At 35.9% G+C, this 25,804-nt stretch overlaps 1 protein-coding gene across 5 annotated transcripts in view; it reads right to left on the reverse strand.

Annotated features, from left to right (window-relative positions):
• cacna1g (calcium channel, voltage-dependent, T type, alpha 1G subunit) overlaps positions 1-25,804 on the reverse strand; it is a 117,235-nt gene that overhangs the window by 51,862 nt on the left and 39,569 nt on the right. For 3 of the 5 annotated variants that reach the window (XM_052571065.1, XM_052571062.1, XM_052571064.1), the window contains exons 9-19: positions 25,073-25,224; positions 23,819-24,004; positions 23,585-23,699; positions 21,830-21,985; positions 17,861-17,926; positions 14,542-14,611; positions 13,880-14,061; positions 12,054-12,533; positions 11,767-11,867; positions 7,745-7,868; positions 1,633-1,701 (exon numbers count right to left, since the gene is read on the reverse strand). In XM_052571065.1, the coding sequence (XP_052427025.1) occupies positions 1,633-1,701; positions 7,745-7,868; positions 11,767-11,867; positions 12,054-12,533; positions 13,880-14,061; positions 14,542-14,611; positions 17,861-17,926; positions 21,830-21,985; positions 23,585-23,699; positions 23,819-24,004; positions 25,073-25,224 (1,701 nt within the window). Of the gene's footprint in view, positions 1-1,632; positions 1,702-7,744; positions 7,869-11,766; positions 11,868-12,053; positions 12,534-13,879; positions 14,062-14,541; positions 14,612-15,928; positions 16,004-17,860; positions 17,927-21,829; positions 21,986-23,584; positions 23,700-23,818; positions 24,005-25,072; positions 25,225-25,804 lie in introns of all 5 variants that reach the window. The other 2 variants (XM_052571063.1, XM_052571061.1) reach the window with 1 other exon arrangement.

Genomic DNA, 25,804 nt, shown 5'->3' on the forward strand with positions numbered 1-25,804 from the left:
CCGTGGCATTTCTAAGGACGTATCAGGTTAGACTGGCATACAGCTGGCATATAACAGGGCTCCGAGGGGGGAGAAAAGCTGAGATAAACAAACCAAGAGTGAGAGTCATCTGACTAAAAAGTGCTAAGCATGAATACACAGCTCCTAATGATGTTGCTGGTGAATATATCAAACCACAATTGTGATCAGACCTCAAAGTGAACAAAGGCATGTCAGGCAACAAAAGCCAGGAGTTTCAACAGCCCTGTCATCTTCATCCAACCTTGAAAGTTTTCGTCAGCCGCCGTTAATTAACCTCCAGTGAGTATGATTATTCTGTTCCATGATTTTCATTTGAAATCTCTTGGGTGGGTGTGACCTGGCATAAAGCAGGGCCCCAGAATAGAAACCCTAGACCTTTGAGACTGACACATATGAACTTTTTTGTCTTCTCCAGAGAGGCCGCAGCATGTTCTTCCATTTCAACAATAGTCATTTGAATATCTGGCAGACAATCCGCCCCTACTTAGCGGTGAAGAGTGGAAAATAGAGAACAAGGCTTGCTTAATAGGCTCTCTTTAGGACCTGCTTTTCTTCAAATGTTTAATGCATCTGACTGGCGGCATTTGAACATGTCAGAGCGTGATTTTTAGATTTTGCTGCTGTAGTCTTTGTAATTGTCCAAGGAAAGCAGTGCCTTAAAGGGATCATTCACCCAAAATGAAAATTCTGTCATTAATTATTCACTCTTTACATTGTTCCAAACATGCACAACTTACTTTATTCTATGAAACTCAAAAGGAGAGATCTGTGTTTACAATGAATGAAATGGACTCAAAAGCATCATAAAAGTATATATGTATATTTATATGACTTGTGCATTATAAAACAAGTCTTCTGAAGTCCTCTTTCTGTGATCTACCTGCATTCTATTTCGAAGAAACGCTTTTGAAATTTATATTCATTAAATAATAATAAATAAATAAAATTATATGAATAATTGTTTCCCTATAAAGCAGTTTTGAACATTTATAAGCAATGCTTTGAATTATATAATAATAAAATAAAATGCTGAATCAAACATCTTATAATTTTTAAGATCTTATTAATCTTTGATTAATTAATATTTTGTGAACTGGAACAAGCAATTAATTGATAAGTGTTTAGTGATCAGATGTTACTGCTTCTGTGATAAATGTGTGAAAAAGATATAGAACTGATATTAATATTTTCTGTGAATATTACATTTTATGATGCCTTTACATATTTTTAAGCTCACCAGCTTGTAATTATGAAAAATGGTGATAAGCACAGCCTTGAAAAGTTCTCCTTTTGTGTTCTACAGAATAAAGAAAGGTTTAGAATGACATGAAGGTGAATAAAAAAATAAAAATAAATAAAAGTTTCCTTTTTGGCAGAACTGACTCTTTAAAGTAAAAGGGCTGCAAGATAGGCTGAAAAGCCTGTGACAGGAATGTATTCGCCAGACTCCATTAGCCACACTGATCTAAGAGAGATCGGCACTGTAAAAAAAAAGCCACAGGGAGCTGAAGTTAGTCTGCTTTAGCTGGTATACTGGCCCAGTCAGTCTGTTAGTTTACCCTCTGTCAGAGACGACGCCACACAGAGACAAATGCCAACCCCGTCACCTACCTTTATTGTCATTTCGGTCACAAAGATGGCAGTAAATATGTAGTTGGACAACGTCAGGAAGATGCGTTCCTGTGGAGAGAACCAGACAAGCAGGGAAAGTGACGGGTGAGTCAGTGCTGCATCAGAGGAGATTTGTGTGTGTGTGTGTGTGTGTGTGGCATAACACACTGGAGGTGCCTCATGTGAAGGCACCTATTGGACTAAGAATCTGCCCACGCTTTGAGTACTCAATGAGCATTAACATCACATACTCACACGCACACCGCATGCGATAAATTTCCTCCAGCATCCTCACTGGATACTACTAGATCACACAGTGGGTAACAAATGGATAAGTAACAGCTTCATAACAGAAACCATCTCTGAAGTCCAAATGAGTAAATCAAATCTGAAGAATTATTAAAGACAAAAGTGTCGGTTAAAAATCCTTCTTAAAATAAAATAAATTCTTAAAGTGATCATATCATAAATCATGAATTTCTTCTAGGGGGTCCATCCATATTGCGACTCTAAAGAATTTTGTGGAAAAAAACCCATTAAGCATGTTTTTATGACTATTTAGCATTATCTTCAAACTAGTGCTTAGGCAACCATTTATCACAATTAATCACATCCAAAATAAAAGATTGTGTGTACATAATGTGTGTACTGTGTATATTATATATATATATATATATATATATATATATATATATATATATATATACACAAACATACACAACATATATGTTTAAGAAAATATGTTTATGTTACAATATCAATTACATTAATATAAATGTATACAACTATATGTATTTTTTAAATATAGGCTGTATGGGTGTCTGTAACAGTTAGTCATTACCCAGCACTACTTCTATTCTTAAGAATGTAACCCTTTTTGTGCCTTTAAGAATTAGTATTTTACTCAGCATTGCTTTAGAATACTATAATGTAACCTCTGGAAACGTTTTACTGTCATTTCACAGTACATATATTTTATATGGCCAAAATTTGATTTTGCTTGAATTTTTATTTGATGTTTCATTGTTCCCAATTACAGTTAAAGTAAACAGTGACATGAGATTACATCCGTAAACATACTGTAGTACTGTTACAAATCACTATCAACCTGAAATGACACTACAAACACGAAGACCTCCTGCTCCTCTCCTCTGTCCTCTCACCCTCCGTCCGTGTCACACGGCCGTCCCACGCAGCAGGTGCTGTCCTCTCCACCTCTCTACTCTGACCTGAGCCAGGACTGTTTGTTCCTCTTCCTATAACAGACTGTAACACTGTCAACAGCCTCCAGCCTAAAATGCTCTCATACTAAAATCTAGAGACTACCCCAGTGCCACAAGTGCATCGATATGCTGATATACAGAAAGAGTCATGTGCTCATAAGAGATGAAACAGCTCCTTTAAACAGTTAGGTTGCTCATATTTTTTATCTGGTTCGTTTTCTGTATATGTTTTTGTAATGTTCTCCTCTGTAAAGCACCTTGGTCAGCCAAGTGGCTGTTGTAAATGTGCTATACAAATAAAATGAACTAATAAACAGCCAATATGTTAATAATAGCCATGATAACAGGCAACTGATTCATAGTGAGAACTGGTCCCTAATACTAAAGTGTTACCCAAAAAAAAAAAAAAAGGTACCTTTGAATAATAAATATTATTTATCAGGCCTGCAAAATGATCTAATGCAAACCAAACAGTCACATCTCCTAGTGTTTAAACCCGTCTCGGTCCTACTCTCGCACCTTCTCTCTCCACTCCACCTGTCCACACTGCACAATAATAATTATCCTTAATACATATAAAAAAAAAAAAAAACCTTGAACAAACACAATGCAGTAGGAGTGACAGAAAATATTAATATCCACAAAGCTGCTAACAAGTAAGGGGTGACCCAATTAACTGGAGGGCTGCTAAGATCCCACCATGGTTCCTTTGAGCGAGGCATCAATTGCTAAAGTTCTTCATCTATAACTTGACGTTATTACTGTGATACCTGATTGTTTTGGCTTTTTATGGAAAAGCTGAAGTAGAATGAGATTCCATATACAAACCAGCCCTCAGCTCTGCCACAAGCAATTCTGTTTAAGTCAACGGGTATTGAGGATTCATTCAACCGTGCATATAAACCTTGGTGTTTAAGCGAAGCGATCTTTTTTTTTTTTTTGAAAAGCATTCTGGCTGAAATGGGATGAGAAGCTGATTTGTACTTTAAACAACTGGTGTGGAAGAAAAACAAGCAGCGGAGATCTCCTCCTCAAACATGGTCTTTCTAGATTGTTTGTCCTTCTCTTACTGTGTCTGAGCAGCAGGGCCCAGGGGCCATCTTTCCCATGACCCCCTGCTAATGCATGTTTCAGTGGGTCGTGGCATCATGTTCTAAAACTCCTGTTCTCTCTGAGAAAGCCTCCTGCTGACATCATCGATGCGGTTTGTTTAGTTTCTGCAAACAGACTGACGTCTTTGCCATTCCATTCTGCTCCGAGGCTTGTTTTCATTCATTGTCGAGTGAACCGTGTGTGTATGTGCAGGTCAGAATTCATGAATGAGGAAGAGCGTGTCTGAGAAGCACAGTGTTTGGTCTCTGAAGGAGAAGGGTCAGACAACCCTGTCCTTCACTCTCATTCTTTTAAAGGTTACTGGGTGTCTGAGGTAGCGCACACACAAACACACACACACACACACAACAGTACATCTAACTTTGCGGAGAAAACAGAGACAAACAAAACGAAAGGAAAAAATATGTAAGTTTCAGTTAATGTGATTGTGACAAATTACATTGTGAAAACAAACAAACAAACAAACAAGTAAAATCTAAAATAAAATGAATACAACAAACAATTGTTTTTAGATAGATAGATGTATATAATGTGCTGCTAAAAAAAATAGCTGTTGTTAAAAACTGTAAAATTGTTGTTTTTGAGTCTGTTTTTTTAGTTCCATCGGTTCAAAAAAAGATTAATTAGCAAATTAGTGCGAATCGAAAGCAATCAGTATTGAGTAATTGGGGGGATCCACTTTTGAATTTAAATGCATTTGTCATTCGTTCGGTGTGTAGGTACTAGGGACAGAAAGAGAGGCAGAGAGTAATCAAAAGCTGCTAAACCTCCCTTTGGTATTTCATCCCATTACTTTGGGCACTGAAAAGACATGCTCAGGCCTTGTCTACAGAGGGGGACTCAGGTGGGGAGTCTGATGGCATTTGTTCATACCCAAATGAAAAAATGTCTCCGTATGAAATATTGATGACACACATCTGTTACTATAGATCAAGTCTGTCATGGAGATGAGATGGTTTGCATAAGCTCAACATGGAGGTTCTATTAAAGACAACGTTACGCAGTTCTGCGGTGACAGTGGGAACCAACTGACTTTACCTGGTCCAAAGATTCTGCCATTACTCATAAATGTCATATCATACTGTGTATTCATACTGAAATGTGCACATGCCTTAGCAAACATGTCACAGATCATCACCAGAAAACATTTACCAATTTTACTTACTGTACATTCTCAAATGACAAAACATGCAATGTGGCAAAGTAATTTGTTTGATATTTTTGTTTGTTAATTTTCGTATTTCTCTGTATTTAAATGCAAATGTAATATTTCAATTTAAAATGCTCAAAAAAAAAAGAAGAAAAATATATACTTTGTCTTTGTAACATCTTCCACTAGCCATAATAATCTTACTATGCATTTACACCAATGCAAATACATAATATCATTTCTTAAATGGCCAAAACACTGTGTTCCATCTGCCCCAGTTTAAGATAAAATCACATGCCTGTGCAGGGAAGGAAAATAAGTCGAGTTTTTCCTCTTCTGTGAAGTGCTGACAGGATGTCTTAAGGGGGAAGTAAACAAATATCATAGAGGCTCAGAGGCACACATGGTAAAAACCGGACTACATGGATTAATCCTCAGGAAAATAACACAACCAAAAACAACCTTTCCATGCTACACAATGTGTCTTATAAAACAATTACACGTGAGAAAGCTTAAAGGTTCTCTACTTCCATTACTGACAGAATGGGGGGGCTTTTACTTGTTCCTTTTTTTCCAGTTATTTATTCAAAATCAAGAATGTGTATGCAAGTGAAAAAACTGAATATACTGCAACTCTATTCTGTGAACAAATCAACGTAATTGGATATAAATCTACATGGAACGTCTCTGATGGGCTTGAAGCGGTCTGCACTGCAGATCTCGGCGTATCTCTCTTTCTCATCAGTTTCAGAAGCAGACACAGTCATCGGATTAAAGAAAATAAAGCTTATGTATGCATATCCAATGAGCAAAATACTGCATACTTTAAATTACAAATTGTTGTTGTGCAATATGAGGACCATTCACAATTCTCTGTAATTCTGTATAAAGCTGCTCAATGTGAAAAATCACATACTGAAAAACTGTTACAGAATTGGTGCTAGAGAGACTCTAGACATAAATTTGACATTAGATAATACATTTGTTATGGTTAGAAGGTCCAAACTAGCTCTTGACTTGGGTTAACAGTGAATTAATAAAGAGTTTAAAATGTCCTCATTTGGTCTACGAGTGAGTGAAAAGTCTAGGTAGGCAACGTTTTATAAAAATATGTGCCTTGAAATGTCAGGAATCTGGTAGCTGCACAAAATGATGGACATCTGCTGTCTCTTTTCAAGGAGGTCTGCAGCAGTCCTGTTCTGCCAAGTCAAAACAAAGAGCTACTAAAATAGCTGCTTTTCAATGAAATACTTTTCCTCATATACAGTTTACCAACAGAACAGTATATGTAGCAATTTCGACTCTATAGTACTGTATTATTCTTAGGTTCAGATGAGAAAGGAAGATAAAACATTTTCTTGCTTCTGTCTTATAGTAGGTGTCCTGAGGGAGCATGTACTGTAACTGCTGAAAGCAGCAAACATACAAAACTGATAATGAGATGTAGCAAAGCATTTAAGCCAAGCTGATTGCGTCCTTTGGGTCTGTAAGAAAGCATGAATAACAAATTGAATCTTTTCCATTTTAACATCCTAAAAGAACAGCAAAACCATCCAACTCCCAAGTCGTCTAATAATCTACTTTTTATTCTTAGTCACTTACAAAACAACCAGTTAGACAAGGTAATAATTACAGACACATGCTAGACTAGCATACTAACTACCATAATGATCACCCAGTTTTAGAATATGGAAATGACAGATAAGCAATTCAGAGGCCTGTCATTGAGTGTCAGTTAGCAGTCCAGTTCATCATAAAGTTGTTCAACTGGCACATGCTAGACCAGCTTTTCTTCATGGGCAATCGGTTGTGGAAATTTTTTTTGAGCCAATACCCGAAATGTAAATTCCACACAACTTAACTCTGGGGCAGCAGGAAAATAATGTCCTGATTAACTAAGGGCATTATAAGCAAGTACACAATTGCAAATCCTTTACTAATGACAGACAGAATAGAATAGAATAAAACAGAAGAGTGCTGTCAAAAGATTAATCGCAATTAATTGCATCCAAAATAAAAGTTTTTGTTTACATAATATATGAGTGTGTACCTTGTATATTTATTTTGTATATAGATAAAAACACATGCATGTATATATTTAAGAAAAATATGTTATGTTTATATGATATATGTATATAAAATAAAAAATGTAATGATATAATATGAAAATATATCAAATCAAAATATAAACAGTATGTTTGTGTGTGTATTTGTATACATAATAAATAAACAGTACACATGAATGTATCATGTAAACAAAAACTTTTATTTTGGATGTGATTAATCGCAAGTAATTATTTGAAAATAAAATAAAATAAAATAAAAAGCCACTATATACCAATAGGGAGCATGGTACCTCATAAAACAAATCTAACTTAGCAACTTGTTTTTTTTTTTTGTTTTTTTTTACTGAAAAATGATTGCTATCAGAATTATTTAAATAAGTTCACATCCTTATCCTGCAAAAACTGTATGAATATGTTGCTAAAAGTGACCTTTCTTTTAATTAAAAATAAGAATACAGCTATGCCATATATGTGTTTCTATTGTCTATTATTCCTACAGCAAGTGTTGTTTTGAATGGCATGCTTGCGTGTGTGAATGTGTATGAGGTAACATTACTCACAGCGCTGGAGGGGTCGATTCTGGGCCTCTCCATGGCAATAGTGATGCAGTTGAGAAAGATGATGACAAGAACCACATGGTCAAACATCTTGTGAGTGATGATTTTATTGCAGGTCACACGAAACCTGCAAGACATAATCACACCAGACATGGTGGGCTGGGTGATGCAAACATTCAACATCATGTTGTTCATAAAATTAATAAATAAGAAACTGATTTCCATTAAAAATAGGTCACAAAGTTTGACTAGTTTCTGTGAGACTACACAAGTGGAGCTTTTCTTTATGGAATAGTGTCCCCAAAATGAGACATCTTTCATCATTTATTCACCCTCATATCTCAACGAAAAACTGTTTGTAATAAACAATAAACAAATGTAATAAACAAATCCATCATTAAGATACTTACATTGTGTCCAGAAGCGACAGTTTCAAGTTAAACACCTTAAGGATGGATTTATTTATAACAAACACGCAGCTTTTCACTTCCACAATGTTAACTGATGGACTGCACTCATGTGGATAGCTTGTGGATCACTGATGTTTTTATCAGCTGTTTGGGCTCATTTTGACGGCACCCATTCACTGCAAAGGGTCATCCAGAATGCAAGTAATATCCATTTGTCATTTTGGAAACAAAAACAGCCTTCTGAGTCCCATTAAATGCATAATAATGATAAAAATTAATAATAATAAAAAAATCATTCATTTAATGTATCAGGTATGAGATCTTAACAACCATGGAAGGCATTATGGGTTCATTCATAACAAGAGAACTAACATTTGCCAGATTTTTCCTATATTTTACTTCAGTTGAGCTTGTATGCATGAACGTGTGTCTGCCATAAGACATACTGCATGGCAGCATGACTCCTTTTATGAATAAATAGTGCTCAGTTCTCTTTAATGTCTCTGAGACTTGGCCTGATGTTAAAGAATTTATGCTCAGAACAGCACTGTGTGGGAACAGACGGCAAACTCTGCGCCGTTGTCATGCCAACCTGCCTCTCTCAGCCCCGATCGCTCATGCTGGGAGTGTGGTCATGCCGGGGTGAAATAGGGAGAGAAGTCTAATGCTGTGTCCGATACCTAAGACTGCTGCCATACTGCCTCACTACCCAGTTAGTCAATGACTTCACAGTCGTTATTGTTAAGACAACTTCACAAAAGGGTTCACAGGCTTCTAAAAGTACATAATGTCACATCTAATGATCTACAACGAACTCAAATGGAGTTTGGATATTACCATATATTTAAACCAAATATTCATTTCTCATGCAATGCTTATTTCTGAGTAGATATGACTTTAAATTTGGAAATAAAACAATTAAAACATTTAATGATCACAGGAATAACTGAGATTTCAAAATACACTATCTGTCAAAAGTTTGGGGTTATTCAAATTTTAAAATGTTAAACAATTCTCACCAAGGCTGCATTTACTTAATTAAAATACAGTAAAAAAATTGTTACACTGTGGAATATTATTAGAATATTATTAGTGAACTGTTTTTATTTAAATTTATTTTAAAACATTTTTCTTGGATGGAAAAGCTGAATTTTCTGCAGCAGTGTCACATGATCCTTCAGAGATTATTTGAATACGCTGTTTTTGTGCTCAAAAAACATTTACTATTATTAATGCTGTAAACATTTTTTTTCCTGCTGATTATTTTTGAAAAAAACAAAAACAAATCAAATATAAAATAAATTTAAAAAGATAGATTTAGAAATCAACATTGAAAATGTCATGTGACACTGAAGATAATATTTTACAATATTACTGTTTTTTAATAATTAACATAAAAATCTTAATTCAAAATTGTTTCCCAGTAATGTATATTAAAATAGTATTTTTGCCAATTTTACATATATTTTTAAAATATACATTTTTGATAATTGCCGATTTGATCAAATAACTGCAGACTTTTAAGCATAAGACACTTTCAAAAACATAAAATAATCTTGTCAATCCCAAACTTTTGAACAGTAGAATATATACATACTTATATGTATATTAGTAATAATAATAATAATAATAATAATAATAATAATAATAATAGTAATAATAATAATAATAATAATAATAATAATAATAATAATAATAATAATAATAATAATAATAATAATTAAAAAAAAAAGAAAAAAAAAAATTTACAGACCAATCCAAACACAAAAAGCTCTACTAACATAATTAAACCTCTTTGATTGTGCCAATGTGACATGGTAGATCTTCTGATTCACAGATGGACATACATCACAGATGGGTTTTGGTGACACCAATGTATGCCAGTCTGCATGTCATAACAGTGCAAAGTGATGATCGCTTGCATCATCCAAGGCTCAGGAAGGAGGAGGAGGATGATCTGAGGTTGTTTGATGTTTAATTAGTAAAGCGCTGACAGAGTGTAACATGCAATGCTGAGTTCTTCTTTCCTCTCCTCTCCCTCTAATAAATGAAGCCTCCATGGAGCTTAATGTGAGCAGACATGCATTTCAAAAATGGAAAGCACTGGAAAGAGATGAGAGGAAAGGGGAAGCCCAAGAAGATGCCTAAGGGAAAGTCTAAAAAGTACAGGAGATTTCTCACCCCTTAAGCATCTTCATGAAGGTGATTTCTAAGGCTTAGGAGCAACCTAAACCGCCGTACTGAATGTGAGCCCACAGTACTATGATAAATGTGAATCACCTGCTGAAATGACCAGCATATGTTGTGATTTGGACGCTGGACAGCTTGTGTCCCCAGCAGAATTCTTAACCAGGAAGATTTATACTGCAGGTGAGGACTTTTCATTGACTGTGTCCAAAACCACCCCCTATACCATTAAACAGGGCACTGTTTAAGGGGACAGCTGTGATATCCAAAACTATGTGGGTGTTATAAATGAGTGCACTCATTTTATCCCATCACGCACTGCAATAATGAGTGTACACTCAATGAGGGTCATGCCGAAATAATTCACACGTCTCGCCAGAAGATGGTGCCTGTGGAAGAATCGTCCATCTAGTTTTCTACACCCCTGGTACAATGTTGGTGCAGTGTAATATTATACAGGTATACATTTATTTTTAATTGATTATTAAATAGTTCAATTAAGTTTTATACACACTAGATTCCATGACAGAGTTCAAGATAAGTCTTTTCCATCCCTATAGGAGCTGCCAGTGGGATTATTAAACTTATACTTTAGATAATTATTAAACAGATACTTCATCATTAAAAGTACTATGTAAACGCGAGATTTCAGAGTCCAGATTCTCTCAAATGTGTTTTCATTCACTCGTTCAGCTGTCTAATGAGGAAACAGTGAATGGGGGTATATGGAGGTGATTTTGAATGGAGCTATAGACTTCCATTAGGTAGCCACATTTTCTGCATACCTGTTCATCTGTTTGTTTATGCAAATCAAATGGCAAGTTAAAACCGAGCATCTGATTGCGGAAGAAAGTTGATTTAATTGGTATGGTCTAATTAGGCTCAATCTAAATACATGCCTTTATATACATTTTTTAAAACTGACAAAAAAAAAGCAGTTTGAAATAAACACTAGAGGCAGTAAAACTCTGACAATTTTTATTCAGTTACTCAGTTACTTGCATATTATTTGAATATATGAATATATGATTATATGAATTCTAAACAGCTCCAAAACATACTTCAAGCAGTGTAATAAAAACACAGCAATACTTGCCTATACCAACATAATAAAACGTGACATGGTCACATATTGAACATGTTTTAGCCCCACTTTCTGGACATTTCACTTTGAAACTGCCGCGAAATGTCCAGTAAGGTATGTAATTATGGTGTGGCAGAAATGCAGAGGCACATATTTTTTAAAAGCCTGGGCTGGGTATAAATATTGGTGCATAATATTACAGAAACTGATGATCTACTAATATAAGACAACTAATCCTATGTGTGAAAAACATTTATGGTAAGCCCTCCTTAACATACAAGATTTGTAAGATGGCCTTTTCAAAAGGAATGGCTATGAGAGGCAAGAAAGCAACAGAAACTTACCGTGATTGTGGGGGGAACAGATAAAGAGACCAGGCGACCCTCTCCCGACACCACTGGGGCTGCTTGTGCTCCAGCCAGCGGAAGAGACGAGCCTTCCGACTCTAAAAAACCACAAGAGATTATAGGACCAGTAAGTTAGTTTTGTTGGTAGTAGAAGATATAGAAGTCCTGATTCATGTTATATTATAAAATTGAATTGAATAGAAAAAAAAGCTGTAGATGTTTATTATGAAACTATTGTAAGGAACTGAAAATAACTGTAATAAATCAAGTGTAGCTTTTCTCACCAGGTTTCCTTCATCATCTGCATTGTCATCCTCACTGTGGTGTTCATCTAGAGAAAGCTGCGTAGTGGCTGCAGATGGAGAACTCTTGCCGTTGCTGAGGAAGTTGGGCGGCCGGGCGCTGTGTATGCTGGCAGAGCGATGCACGTATGGTACCTGCAGGGTGTCTGGAGGCAGATCAAACGAGCTACGTGTCTCCAGGGACTCCATGCGCCTGTGCCGAGGCCTCTGGCCCAGGGAGTCCGTCCTGGCAAGGGAGGCATCATCGCCCTCAGACAGACCACCTCCGCCCCCGCTCTCTCCCGCATCTCCCTCATCGGAGCTGGACTGGCCGTCGCCTGAAAGTAAGGAGCGGCGTTCGCCAGACTGCCGTTTCTGCCTCTTGAGGCTGGGGGCTCGGCCCAGGCTGTTCCAGCTGGAGCGCCTGCTGTTCCAGCTACTGGCTGAACTCCAGGGGGCATTTGGGGTGCTCCGTGCACTCGACTGCAGAGAGATGGGTGGAATATGTTATGGTCACACTTTATTTTAGGGTCCAATTCTCACTATTAACTAACCATTCACTATGACTTTTGCCTCAATTAACTCCTTATTTGCTGCATATTAATAGTTTATAAGGTAGTTGTTAAGTTTAGGGTATTGGGTAGGATTATGGATGTTATGCATTATATGTACTTTATAAGCACTAATAAACAGACAATATGTTAATAATAGACATGCTAATAAGCAACTAGTTATTAGTGTGAATTGGACCCTATACTAAAGTGTTACCGCCAACTGTACCAAATACTCATTATTTATATATTTAGCATATTATAATTGTAAAAATAGATATTTTATATTCTGAATTCTACAACTTTATTATATTATATTATATTATATTATATTATATTATATTATATTATATTATATTATATTATATTATATTATATTATATTATATTATATTATATTATATTATATTATGAGCAGTGTTGGGGTAAATCATTTCCCATTTTTTGACTGACAGCTCCTCCATTGAAAGAAATCGTAACTAAGTGCAGAGGCATTGTATACACTGTGTACACATGATGTTACTATAGTTTTAGACTAAATGTGAACATGCATTTACTCATCTCACTTGCAAAAAAAAAAAAAAAAAACGGATTCAGCATTCCTCAAAATAAATAAAGACTGTGAAACGCAATCTCAGAATATGACACAAACCTGCAATAATTAAATGTGTTTAATCCCATTTTATTATCCCATGTCTTTGCTGTTGACCTTTAATGATCCAATTCAACCATACTAACCAAAAATTACTTTAGATAAACATCATAAACAGACTGGCAGCACAGCCGAAACTATGTTTGAGCGTGTATTCACATTTACTTCAGCCAGAGGGAATGAAAGTTATTTTACAATTGCTCAAAATATAACTTTTTTCATATTAAAAATAAACAAGCAACCCACAAATGAGAAAAGTAATGCAAAATGAATGCATCACATTACTTTCAATAAAAAGTAAATAAGTACTGTAACTTGATTAGTTACTTATAAGGGAGTAACACAATATTCTAATGCATTACTAATAAAAGTAACTTTATATTTACATTTACATCTTTCTCCAAACACTGATTATATTATATTATATTATATTATATTATATTATATTATATTATATTATATTATATTATATTATATTATATTATATTACTAAGTGACCCTATAAGTCTCACTTTATCACCTAATTGAAAGTAACAAAACTGTTATGCATTATACAACGCAAAAAAAAAAAAAAAAAAAAAGTTTGGACAACTTTCAATATCAAGACAGAGAATGTTATTTACTGACTGGAGATTTGTCTTGGCCATTAGGATCCATGGAGACATTGCTGCCTCTGCGGGACTCATAGTCTAGAGCCGAATCTCCTCCTCCTGATATCTTAGGGATGGGCATGGGTGTTGCAGCCGTGTGAGTGATGAGGGGAGGGGTCAAGCTGCTCTTCAAATCCACATGGCCATTGATGGGCACAACTGCGTGTACAGAAAGGAAGGGACAGGATAGTATGCTCAGCATCACAACTGAAGCAACAAAACATGACAGACAGCTGAAAAATGTATTAGGAACCATTTCAAGCATACATTTTTCAGGCAAACTTTAATCTACAAAAAGGATTGTGATGCATCATGTCAAAAAGACAAAAAATACAAAGCATAACCCCACTGTTAGAAGGGTAAAGGGGTATCTGGGATTGTACAGAAGTTAGTTGCGGATTTCAAATTATAAGAGTGCACCTTAATCACATCTATTGAATATATATAAAAAAATAAAAATGCAGGATTGTGTCCTACAAAAACAACATCTGTATATATGGAATATAATAATTAAATAAGCAAAAAATTATGAAGGTAATGACCACAAAAATTGTGGTTGTAAAGAACTCGTAAGAGTTTAATATAAAATATAAGTTAAATTATTTCTTGCAAAACAACTTTAGTCACAAAACTACTTGCCACGTCCTGAAACATCCTCCAAGCTCCGTGCATAGAAATCCACTTCAGAATCTGACTTCGAGGCATCGCCCTTTATCAAAAGTGGAAGATTTTAAAGATTAGTTACCAGGTTTAGATGTCGCTGGGGATTAAAGAAGCATATTGCATATTGTTGAGGAACAGGCAGGTGGGTGAAGGAGTGGTCTCCCCCACCCCTGCCGGCCCTCAAAAAAGGCCAGAAGGTGACTGGTATCTAAGGGAGAGACATCCTGGTCGGGGTAATCCACAAAAACACAGTGCAGGCATGCATTTAACAATACCAGGTTGCACGACCACTCTGAAAACACAAGTACTGTGTACTTTATATTAGTTAAATGTATCTCTGAGTGTATTTTTAAGCAGATGATCTCATGGTCGGACCATCTGCTATATTAGCGTAAGTCATATCCACATGCGGGTGAATATGTGTGGGGTTTTTTTTCTTTCTCTCTGCTCACTGAAGGAGCAGCAGCAGTAGAGCAGGCACGTCCAATGAATCAAGAAGGAGAAATAAACACTGCTATTTTTATCAGAGGGCTCATCACATTGTTTGGCCTGTATCCTCCTCATCCCCAGTCTTGGGCTGGTCTTAAAATGGCTTCATGCCGAGAGTGTTTCAGTGTGGTCTAGCACAGAACTTCAACCCAGGGTGGTTTGTAAAAAAAGACATCACTGTCTGAGGACATGGATCACTCTCTCAGTTTGACCATTAGGGTCTATTTGTGGACTGAGTGTAATTTAAATCAAATATGAGCAAGATCATAAAGGATGAATCTTTTTCCTTATCATGTGGTTACAGGATGTCAAACTCATTCATCTTAGCATACATTTACCATAGTACTTTACACCACTAATGGTCAAAGAGGACACAGTGGAGACAATTCTGACAAACCTTGCACCTGCAAACAATGCATCCCATTGGCTTCACTAATTAACATCAAGCTAAATCAACTTTCTGAAAAAATAAAATAAAATCAATGCGTTAGTAATGGCTGTATAAATGGGTGAGTAAACAAAGCAAATTTGAGTTGCATTAAAGCCAGTGGGATCATTGCAACACTAGAGACAGCACAATCGACAGCAATAGACTTGTCAATAAGGAATAACACAATATCTACATTATTAAGGCAACAAAAACAAAACTTGAAAGAGTTATGACACTGGGGTCGAGCTCTGTAAGTGAAGACAGGAGAGGGAGTCCTTGCCCCTTCTCACCAACAGTGAAGAGTAAAACAAAACACAGCTGTGATAGGTTGAACTAGCAGAAAGACACTACAAAGCATCCTCGGAAACAGGCCACCACCGTCTGCTGGGCACCAGGTGCAGTTAGCGGTTAGCTTAGCATCAGCACCCTGTTACTGTTACTCACTGCATGCTCAGAAATGAGCACTGTGGATGATGTGTCTGGATTGGACTTGACTATTCTCACTCCCACATGGCCTTTCTGAACAAAGAGATGTAGTAGAAACGTTACAAAACTATAGTATTTGCTAAGCAAGCTCCCTGACAGTTTGACCTGTAAGCACTAGCAAAAAGCCGTTAGCTATTGTATTCTATAAAAAAATAAAAATGTAAAACCATTTAAAGCTTTATTAAAGCAATAGTTCACCCTCATGTTTTTAAAAAATTGTGAATTAAAATTTTATAGAATTTATTTTATTAAATAAAATATTATATTATGTATACAGTGAGATGAATAGCTGCAACTAGATTTCAAGAACTGAATCCATCAAGTTTATGAAAGAATCATTCAGTTTTGCAAAGTGAAGCAACTCAATCATTGAAAAGAAAGTCTGACTCAAAATAAATTGTTTGTTGACAAATCAAATAGATTTTTTTGAATTTAATCAATTGATTCATTGAACAGATTCGATTCAAAATAATGCTTTGTTTATAAACCAATTGAGACCAATTTTGTGAACTGAATCAATTGATTTATTGAAAATATTTGACTCAAATTAATGATTTGTACACATGCCAGATTTATAAATAAATAATTCAGACAGTCTTTCCAAACTGAAAGATATAGAAAACATGACTCAAAATATAATGATTTGCTCACACATCAAACACACGTGTGAACAAATAATTAGAATCAGTTTTGTAAAGTGGATCAAACAATTCACTGAAAAGATCTGAAAATTTTTAATTTTTTTTATGTTTTGGTGTACTTGGTGGAAAAATGGTGGTGATTTCATGAAAAAAAAGCATGAATGTCAACCCCTAAATCTAATCCTCAGTGGATAGTAAACAGTACAAATTTATTCAAATTTGCTTCTAAGTTTTAAAATTCTCACATTCCCATGAGAGTTTGTTGTACTTTTCTGATTAATGACAAAGTTTTCAATGACTGATTAATTTAAGTCTGAAGTTTCCGAACGACTCCTTTAAGCTTGTTTGCCAGAACTGCTTTGGTCAGGTACAAAGTATGACAGAAAGTCTACTGGGGCTGTACTATCAATTAAGATGTTAAGGTTGCTGTGCAACTGCTGCTTAACAATCACAGATCTTAATTTGGGAATTCTACTGGGCTCGGCCAACCTTGCTGATAGAGAGATTTTAGGCATGTTTTGACAAGACGTGCTAACAGCCCCTGAGTAAAGACTATAGCAGAGAGGTTTATGGCATGTGATTGTCAAGGTGAAGTACTAGAAGGTGTAAGAGACAAGTTCAAATCCCATTGGTTCTCTCCATTTTATGGCCTTCCACTGCATGTGTCACCTAGCACAGCTGCATGAATGAAAACAAATACAGGATGGGATGTCCAAAAACCCCAAACAGACCGAGTCTCCTCAACAGGGTCAAGTGCTTCCACTTAGCTCTGGCTCACTGAATGGACTTTCTCAATCGCTGAGCTACTGAACTCAGCGGAGGGCTATTTGAATAAAACTTGAAGTCTAGTTAAATAAAAACTGATGGTACCATGCAGAGCAACTCTACAAGATCAAATTAATTAAAGTAAAGCAGTATTAAGAGACATATCCTCATATTAAATGATTTTGAGATCTATTCAAAAGGACTTCCCAGTTGCCTTATTTGCTTTTGCACAGCAGTCTGTCTGGCTTTGTCTGATTTTGCTGAGACTTTCCATAAGCCCAAACACATCCTTTCAGCCAGATAAAATAAAGCATGAGGCTCTACAAGGTTTGTAGGCTGCCGCCAGGCACTGAGCAAGTGAACCTGAAGAAAACTTTGAGTCAAGTCTGCTTCTACAAGAAACAATAACAAGTGACACTGTCCACAAACACAGCGGTCCTCCTGGTTAGTCTCACTGGGTTACATCATGCGGAGAGCTACATACCCCTGAGTCTATAGGCAGCTGAATACAGCTCAGCTGGCCATGCAAATCTTCCCTCTTGGTTATTTCCTTAAGTGGATGAGTGTTAGGATTTTACCACACAGAGCGAAAAGGTAAGATAGAAGGGGGGAAAAAGCACAGAAAGTGTTAGAAAATGTACAAAGACACATGAGAAATAGGACTCCCACATTTCACCAAACTTTACTTCTGTTGAAATAAAAGCAATTTAGCATTTTGGGTGGAGTTTAGGCTGTTAGCATTCTCGGTGCAGTGATTTTGTGTAGTTGTTGCCCGTATTTAAAATCCTCCAACTGGAGGTATCAATACTTGGCTTTGTTATTCTCTGAAATTGATGAACTCTTATGTTTTTCTCTCCAGCTCCTCTGAGATGACGTGTATGGAATTTTTCACATTGTGAATCTGTCAGAGTAAATCAGCCAATTACCTCCAGCGAATGAATGCAATTGTCAAAAATATTCTACGCATATAAAATTAATGTTTTTCTTTTACTTCTACAAGCTATTTGAATTACAAAAAAAGATCAGACTCTGCTTTGGGCCAAATCACAACTTTCTTTGCTGCACAACCCATTTATTAAGCTCCGAAATTCTTGGAAAATTATGTTCAACAAGAATAACACCACATTTAGTCATTTTATTATTACTGCCTATGTAACAAAAACTTGAACATTTAATTTGGCCGCCCTTTCTTGGCATTCTAAGCATGTCATGCTACAACTTGTCACCATTTGTGCCTGATTTCATTTATATGGTTCTAGAATTATGCAAATAATTATATTTTATTATAATTATAAAAATAATTATTTTTAAATATTTAATGATATAATATAATATAATATAATATATAGCAATGTTCAAAAGTTTGGGGTCATTAAGAATTGTTTTTATACATATACTTTTATTTAGCAATGACGCATTAAGTTTATCAAAAGTTTTCAGACACTGAAGACTGAAAGTTCAGCTTTGCGGTCTCAGAATTTTTTTTTTTTTTTTTTTTTTTTTTTTTACTTGTATTGAAATGCAAAACAATTAATTTTTTAGAATACTTCATAGTTTAACTGTTACAGTATTTGATCAAGCCTTGTGAAGGTGTCTGTGCAAAGATGGACACAAATACAGTAGTAAAAAAAAAATCCAGCTTTTAACCAATAAAGTCTACCATAACATGCTGACATGCTAGTCCAACCGAGACCACCTGCTTACAGCAGTGAGATTACATGAAGGGACTTGCTTCAGTGGACGGGACATTACGCTGCTGAAGGGACATGCATCCCAGCCCTTGATCTCTCTGCTTCACATGCGTCATTTAGCCACCGGTTTCCCCAGCAACCCTGACGCACTGAAAAGTTCGACCAACTAAAAATAAACACCATGTTTGCAGAAGACGACGTAAGGTTAAAATATTAAGCCAACAGTGTTCATCAGTTATAGGGGAGAGCGGGAGAACACAGTACCTTGGCATTCCCATTGGCATCAGATCAGTTGGGATGAGATTATGATATCTGATGCACTTAGCAAAGTTAAGGGCAGATAGGGGTCAGTTGAGTGTGGGCTATCCTCTTATTTAAGACTAGAGAGTTTATTTTGAAGGCTTTTGAGCAACATAATTTCCTCTAAGCTGCCATGATGCAGTATGAAAGCTATTTCTGTCTGGCAGGCAGGCACAGGAGAGGCACGCTCGTCTTTTAGAGAAGGGGGGAAAAAAAGAGCAAAGAACTGATCTCGGTCCAAATAATACTAAAACTCCAGAACTTTCCTATTATGCAAATTAATATGAATGACAAACCGATTTTCAATTACGTGTTTTGTTGCTCTAATGAGGTGTTACAGAAACAGCACTTTATCATTTTTGATTCGTCTGTTCGTTATTCTAACAATGGTTTTGCTCTAGATACTTTTTTCAAATGCCAAACAACAAGACTGCATGTGAAAAGTTTAATTTCAAAACTTAATCATACCTCATACCTTGAAAACAGAGTTAATCAAATCATAGATTTTATTTATTTTTTGTACCGTATACACACGCTAACTTGCGTGATTCGGTTTGCCTCTTTCCAAAGAGACAGTAATAAAACAACCCCTCCACCCAAAATGATACATAGGTATAACATTTATATTTTTGATTTATTTCAAGCCTAGCCATTTTTGTATGTGTGTCTGTCTTTCTGTCAGAAAAGAATGACTGCTATGCATTGGGAGATAAGTTGTCTCGTAAGATCATGGAAAAAGAAGGTGATAAAGAAAAAGAATGAAGGAAGGAGAATGAAAAGTTGTGTGGAGTAGGTACTATTATACACAGAACAAGAAACTCATCACTTCTAGATGAATAAATAATAGGCCTACAACACAGTGTCCTAACAAGGCACAATGCGACAAAGCAACGAGCTTTCCAAGTGTCTGTCCTAACCAGCTTTGACAATAACACTATACTTTGTCAGCTGCTTCTGTACTTTTGTGGTGCAAAGTCCCAATTCACTTCCTGTAACTTGGTGGCCATCTTGGAAACGCTCCCAGGCAGCTATTTTTGAAGTACAACTGCACTCTATTTGAATGAGAAAGACTTTTTTTTTTTCAAGATGACGTATCAAGAACACATTTCAAATTAAAAATAAATCTGACAAAAACAGTATCATACATTATACATTTCATAGTTTTTTTTTTAGCTCAATTATGTAAAAAAAAAATAGGGGATTAGTTGTGTCAAAAATGACATTCTCTACACTATGTTGTGGCCACACCACAACTATATCGATAAAGACAGAAGAACAGATGGAAATTTTCCATCTAATATATGATAAAAGCACCAACAGTTAATCAGAATCCATCTTTACAGAGATAGTTTAACCAAAAATGAAAATTCTGTCATTAATTACACACCCTTATGTCATTCTAAACCCATAAAAACTTTGTTAATCTTCAGAACACAAATATTTCTGATGAAATCCGAGAGCTTTCTGACCCTGCATAGACAGCAACATAACTCAGATGTTCAAAGCCCAGAAAGGTAGTAAGAACATCATCCATGTGTCATCAGTGGTTCACCATTAATTTTATGAAGCTACAAGAATACAAAAATAACACATGTATTCATACATTTTTTCTGTTCCATGTCAGCCTTCAACGTGCATTCTCATGGTACTCTCATGAATGCATGTCTATTTACATTAAGAAATTGTTAAATAAAGTTTATTAATATATTCTAATAGCTTCATGAAATTACGGTTGAACCACTCATGTGACATGGAACCTTGAGCATGGTAGTTGTGTTGCCATCTAGGGTCAGAAAGCTCTTGGATTTCTTCAATAATATATCATTTTGGGCAAACTATCCCAGTACTTGTTTGGGTTAAACTTCTATTTGCCCTCATTGATGTGCTTTTATGCATCATGATGTTTCACATTCTTAACAGTTGCTACATTCAGAATAGCATATAACTTTTTTTCCCTTTCTGCCATAGTAGTATGCTAGTATTCTACTCCAAAAATCATCAAGTGTCTTATATTGTGTTGTGCCGCGTAGCCTTGCCCTAAATCGCTCCTCACATACATTAAACATCAGAAAAGTTAATTTTATTCGACAAACATAAAACCTTAAAAAAATGAGGTAGCTAAGTTAAGTTTTAAGTTTCACGCTCCTCAGCTGTGGAGTGGAGTGTGAGAAAGAAAGCAAACAGATTGAGTGTGATTTTTTTTTTTTGCGTCGAGTGGCATTTTCACTTTCAGCCTGGACAGAAAAATTGCTTTTCACTTGAATCTTGTCACGTCGTGCCTGTTTAGGACATAGTGTTAGAATAAGGGTACAGGAAAAAAGCTAGTGGAGAAAGAGAGAAGAAAGATATGGTGTTGGAATATGTGCTAGACTCTAAAGGACAAAAAAGTGAAGACAGACTGTGAAGTGAAGACAAAAAAATGAAGATGAAAATGTAGAGGCTAAGTTGGAGACTGGCTTTACCTCAGTTTGGAATCCTTCCACTAAGATAGCCACCAACAGGTTGAACAGGACATAGTTTCCAAAAGTCATGAGAGCGATGAAGTACAGAGCAGCCACAGGAGAGGTGGAGGCCATCCCATTATACAGTACCTTATTCCAGTCCTCCTGAGTCAAGATCTGATGTACAAGCAACAAATATAAATCAAACTGCCATTTATACTTGTTCATAATTTTGGGGTGGAAAAGAGTTTGTAATGTAAAAAAAAAAGAAAGAGTCTACATTTATTTGATGCAACTAGAGTAAAAACAGTAATATAAGGAAATATCACCACAAAATAATTGCTTATATATTACAATTAAATTATGCTTCATAAATCATGCTGATAAAATGCTAATATTTCATTGCTTTTGTAAAAAACTGAAAACTTTTTGTTTGGGATTTTTTGATGAATAGAAAGTTCATCAAGGAAACAGAATTTCAAATATAAAACATTTGTAACATTATAAATGGGTAACACTTTATAATAAGGTCCCTTTAGTTAACATTATTTCATTCATAAATAATTAATTAACAATGAGCTATACATTTATTACAGTATTTATTAATCTTTGTTGGTGGGGTATGTGTGTTTTTCAAAAACGCATTAGAAAACCGAGTTGGGCCGAGTACCAAAACAAACTTGTAGCCAATCATAAGTAAGGGGCGTGTCTACTCAGTGCACAGGACAGACATTAGCCTAGCCAAGCAATGTCAGAAAGATTGCGGATTAAAAACAAAAGAGGAAAACATCTGCGGAAAAAAAGATGGCTTACGATAAAGCATGAAGTAAGACCGGTCGAAATATCGCATTTTTTGCTTTCCAACACTGGAGAGAACTCAAAGAGCAGGAAGGCCTGCGATCAGACGGGTGAGTAACATTGGTTTTGCTTTGTTTCACAGAACTAATATATGCTGACTTTTGCTTGAATATGCTTACGTGTCATGTTCGCTTCTTTGATCATCTGCAATCGTATTGTCGTTCCCTTCAGCTATGATAAAGACACATTCATTTCCACACCTTATAAGCCTGGAGCATCTAAACCTCTTCTATTGCCTGTTTCAAGCGTCAGCTCCCAAAGTGTATCCGAAAAGTAAGATAATATGCAGCAGATAATAGTACAGCAGATTCCGCCATAATCGTTGCCTAGGTTGCTTATGTAAAGTATGTGTGGGGCAGAGCTATCAAAATAGGGGCGAGTTCCTTCTGGGGTAGGGGCGTGTTAGTTTTGGTGATTTGAAATAACTTACCCCACCTTTAACATTTCTTATTAGTTCATGTTAGCTCAGGTTCATTAAAGACGATTAACAGATACAACTTTTTGTTTGAGTATTATATTAGAAAATGCTGAAATTTGTATTATATTAATATATAAATTTTATATATGATTTATAAATGGTTTAGAAGTTTGTAAGTTCATGTCAAATAATCTAGTTATGTTACAAATTTCAAATTCAAATTGTAATGTTTTTTTTACAATTTATTGTTGCAGACTTGCTAAATGAAAGCATTAATTTCTTTTTTTTTTTAATGAAAAGAAAAATCTTGCTGACCCCAAACGTTTGAATATCAGTGTACATTTGCATGAAACATGCCTCATTTGAGCATCTGTTAGCAATTGGGATCAAAAAACATGTGCGTTTTGTGCTGAGCACTTATGTACAGATCACTCAAGATGGATGTTAAGATGCCTGATTGAAATTCCAGCTTGTGTTCATGTATCATGTAGGAATCTTGCCTGAAAAACTGTAACAATGGCCCACAGCAACGAGTCAAAGTTCTTGCGGTCAGGAACTGTGTCTCCATCTCTCTCAGAACCAAATTTACATCCAAACAGGTGCATTCCTAGAATACTGTAAAAAAAAAATAATAATAAATAAATAAAATATAACACACACAACTGTTAAAATGTAAAATAAATGGACTGAATAAACAGTACACTAAAATGGCACAAAATGATATCTCATCTTGCCTGAAAATAAATATGAAAAGCATAAGCAGCATGCAGAAGGTGGCAACATTGTCCATGGTCTTCATCAGGACCACCAGCTGCCTCTGCAGGGCCGGCATAAAACGGACAAGCTTCAACACCCGCATGAGCCTGAAGGTCCTCAGCACCGATAAACCTCCTCCCTGCTGACCAACAATCTCCCAGACGCTGTCAAAACATATAAACACACACATCTGACTATATGACAGAATGCACAAGGAGGACAATACGAAAACAAACCCCAGCTACCATAGTTACCCTTTCATTCCTAAGGGAGAAATGTAACAGAGTGGGTTATTTCTCACAAGAAAAACATTCGAAAATGTTTTGGTGTGGTTTGTTGCATTTCAAACAAAGCAAAAAATCTCACCAGCCAATTGAATAAAAGAAGTGAAAATAAAACTGCTGTGAACGCAAGCAATTCTGCAACAAGATGATTAGAGACAACTTTGGAATCTCACAGCAAATAACGACAGCAAATAAGTGATACATTTAATTAGAAAAATTATTTTAAATTGTAGTAATGTTACACATTTTGTCTTTTTCCAACGAATAACTGCAGCTTAATTTTGAGCCGTTTCAAATATTTAAAAAAATCTTGATCCAAAACCTGTTTAACTATTTTGTTTTACTTTTTTTTGTGCATTGCAACATACTATCTTTATAACTTAATGATAATACTTTATTATTTTTGTATTTTATAATTATTTGAATATATATTTGAATATCTTTATCTTGTTACATACATTTAATTCATTTAAATAGAATCCATCTATCCATCCATCCATCCATCCATCTATCGCTTGCTTGCTTGCTTAAAGTAAATGTATTTGAAGAAAAACAATTTCTTGATTTTCTATCTTAAGAAATCTTGTTTTCTCACCCACGATAAACCACGCCCACAAAACAGTTCTGTTGGTGACTGTATTTATGCAACACACGGAGCACAAATAAATGCAAAAACCCACCATAGCGTTGCACAATGCCAAATCTTTCGCTTGTTCAGATGTCTTAGTAAATGCAAATTCATGTCAATTGTGAATGGATGGGCGTAAAATTGCAGAACTCATCATGACAGCTGACAGTCATCAGACTGAACAGGCAACAGATGTCCCATCACTCAGTAATGGCTGCATTCTGTCTGGTTGTCACTGTTGTGATATAACACACTGCCAGTGTGCATCTTCAGAAATGAAGATGAACATCAATAAACAGTGAGCAGAAGAGCACACGTACCTGATTACCACAATAATGCCGTCAAAGATGTTGTAAGGGTTCTTGATGTAGCCGAAAGGGCCATAAACCAGCAGTTTCAGGAGCATCTCCAGTGCAAACAAACTGGTGAAGACAATATTACTGATTTCCAGAGCGTTCGTCAACTCATCAGGCTGAAAAACAAAGAGAGAGAAGATAAAATTAAGACTTATCACATAGATGCCATTGTGGCATGTCAGTACCGTTTTACGAAGGACACAAATCTTTTCATTAAAACATTTTTAAACAAATGCAGTCACTGAAACATTAATAATAATAATAATAATAATAATAATAATAATAATAATAAATAACAGAACACTATTCTGTGGGAGCTGTGCAGCTGTCACGCTTCTGTGCCTGAAAGAACACAGAGCCGAGAATTATCGAAAGAGTCTTTATTAATCCAACACAGGGGTAAATCCAACATGGAGAACAGGAGGAAGACGCGTAGATAACTTGTAGATCCGACCACACTGAACTGAAAGGACACGGCTTATAAAGGCAGGATGATTGGGACAACACAGGTGCTTGGAATGAAACAATTAACAAGGACATGGAACACATGGAGGGAAAACACAACCTAATGAGTCCAGGGAGGAGACAGGAGGAGCCTGGAGCAGGAGGAGCCAAGCCGGACCCAGGCCACAGCAATGGCCATGGAGGAGGAATGGCCGCCGACTCCAGGGGGGTGACCAATGGCGGCAGAGAATG

The sequence above is a fragment of the Carassius gibelio genome, chromosome B12 (assembly GCF_023724105.1).
Source record: "Carassius gibelio isolate Cgi1373 ecotype wild population from Czech Republic chromosome B12, carGib1.2-hapl.c, whole genome shotgun sequence".
Lineage (NCBI taxonomy): Eukaryota > Metazoa > Chordata > Actinopteri > Cypriniformes > Cyprinidae > Carassius > Carassius gibelio.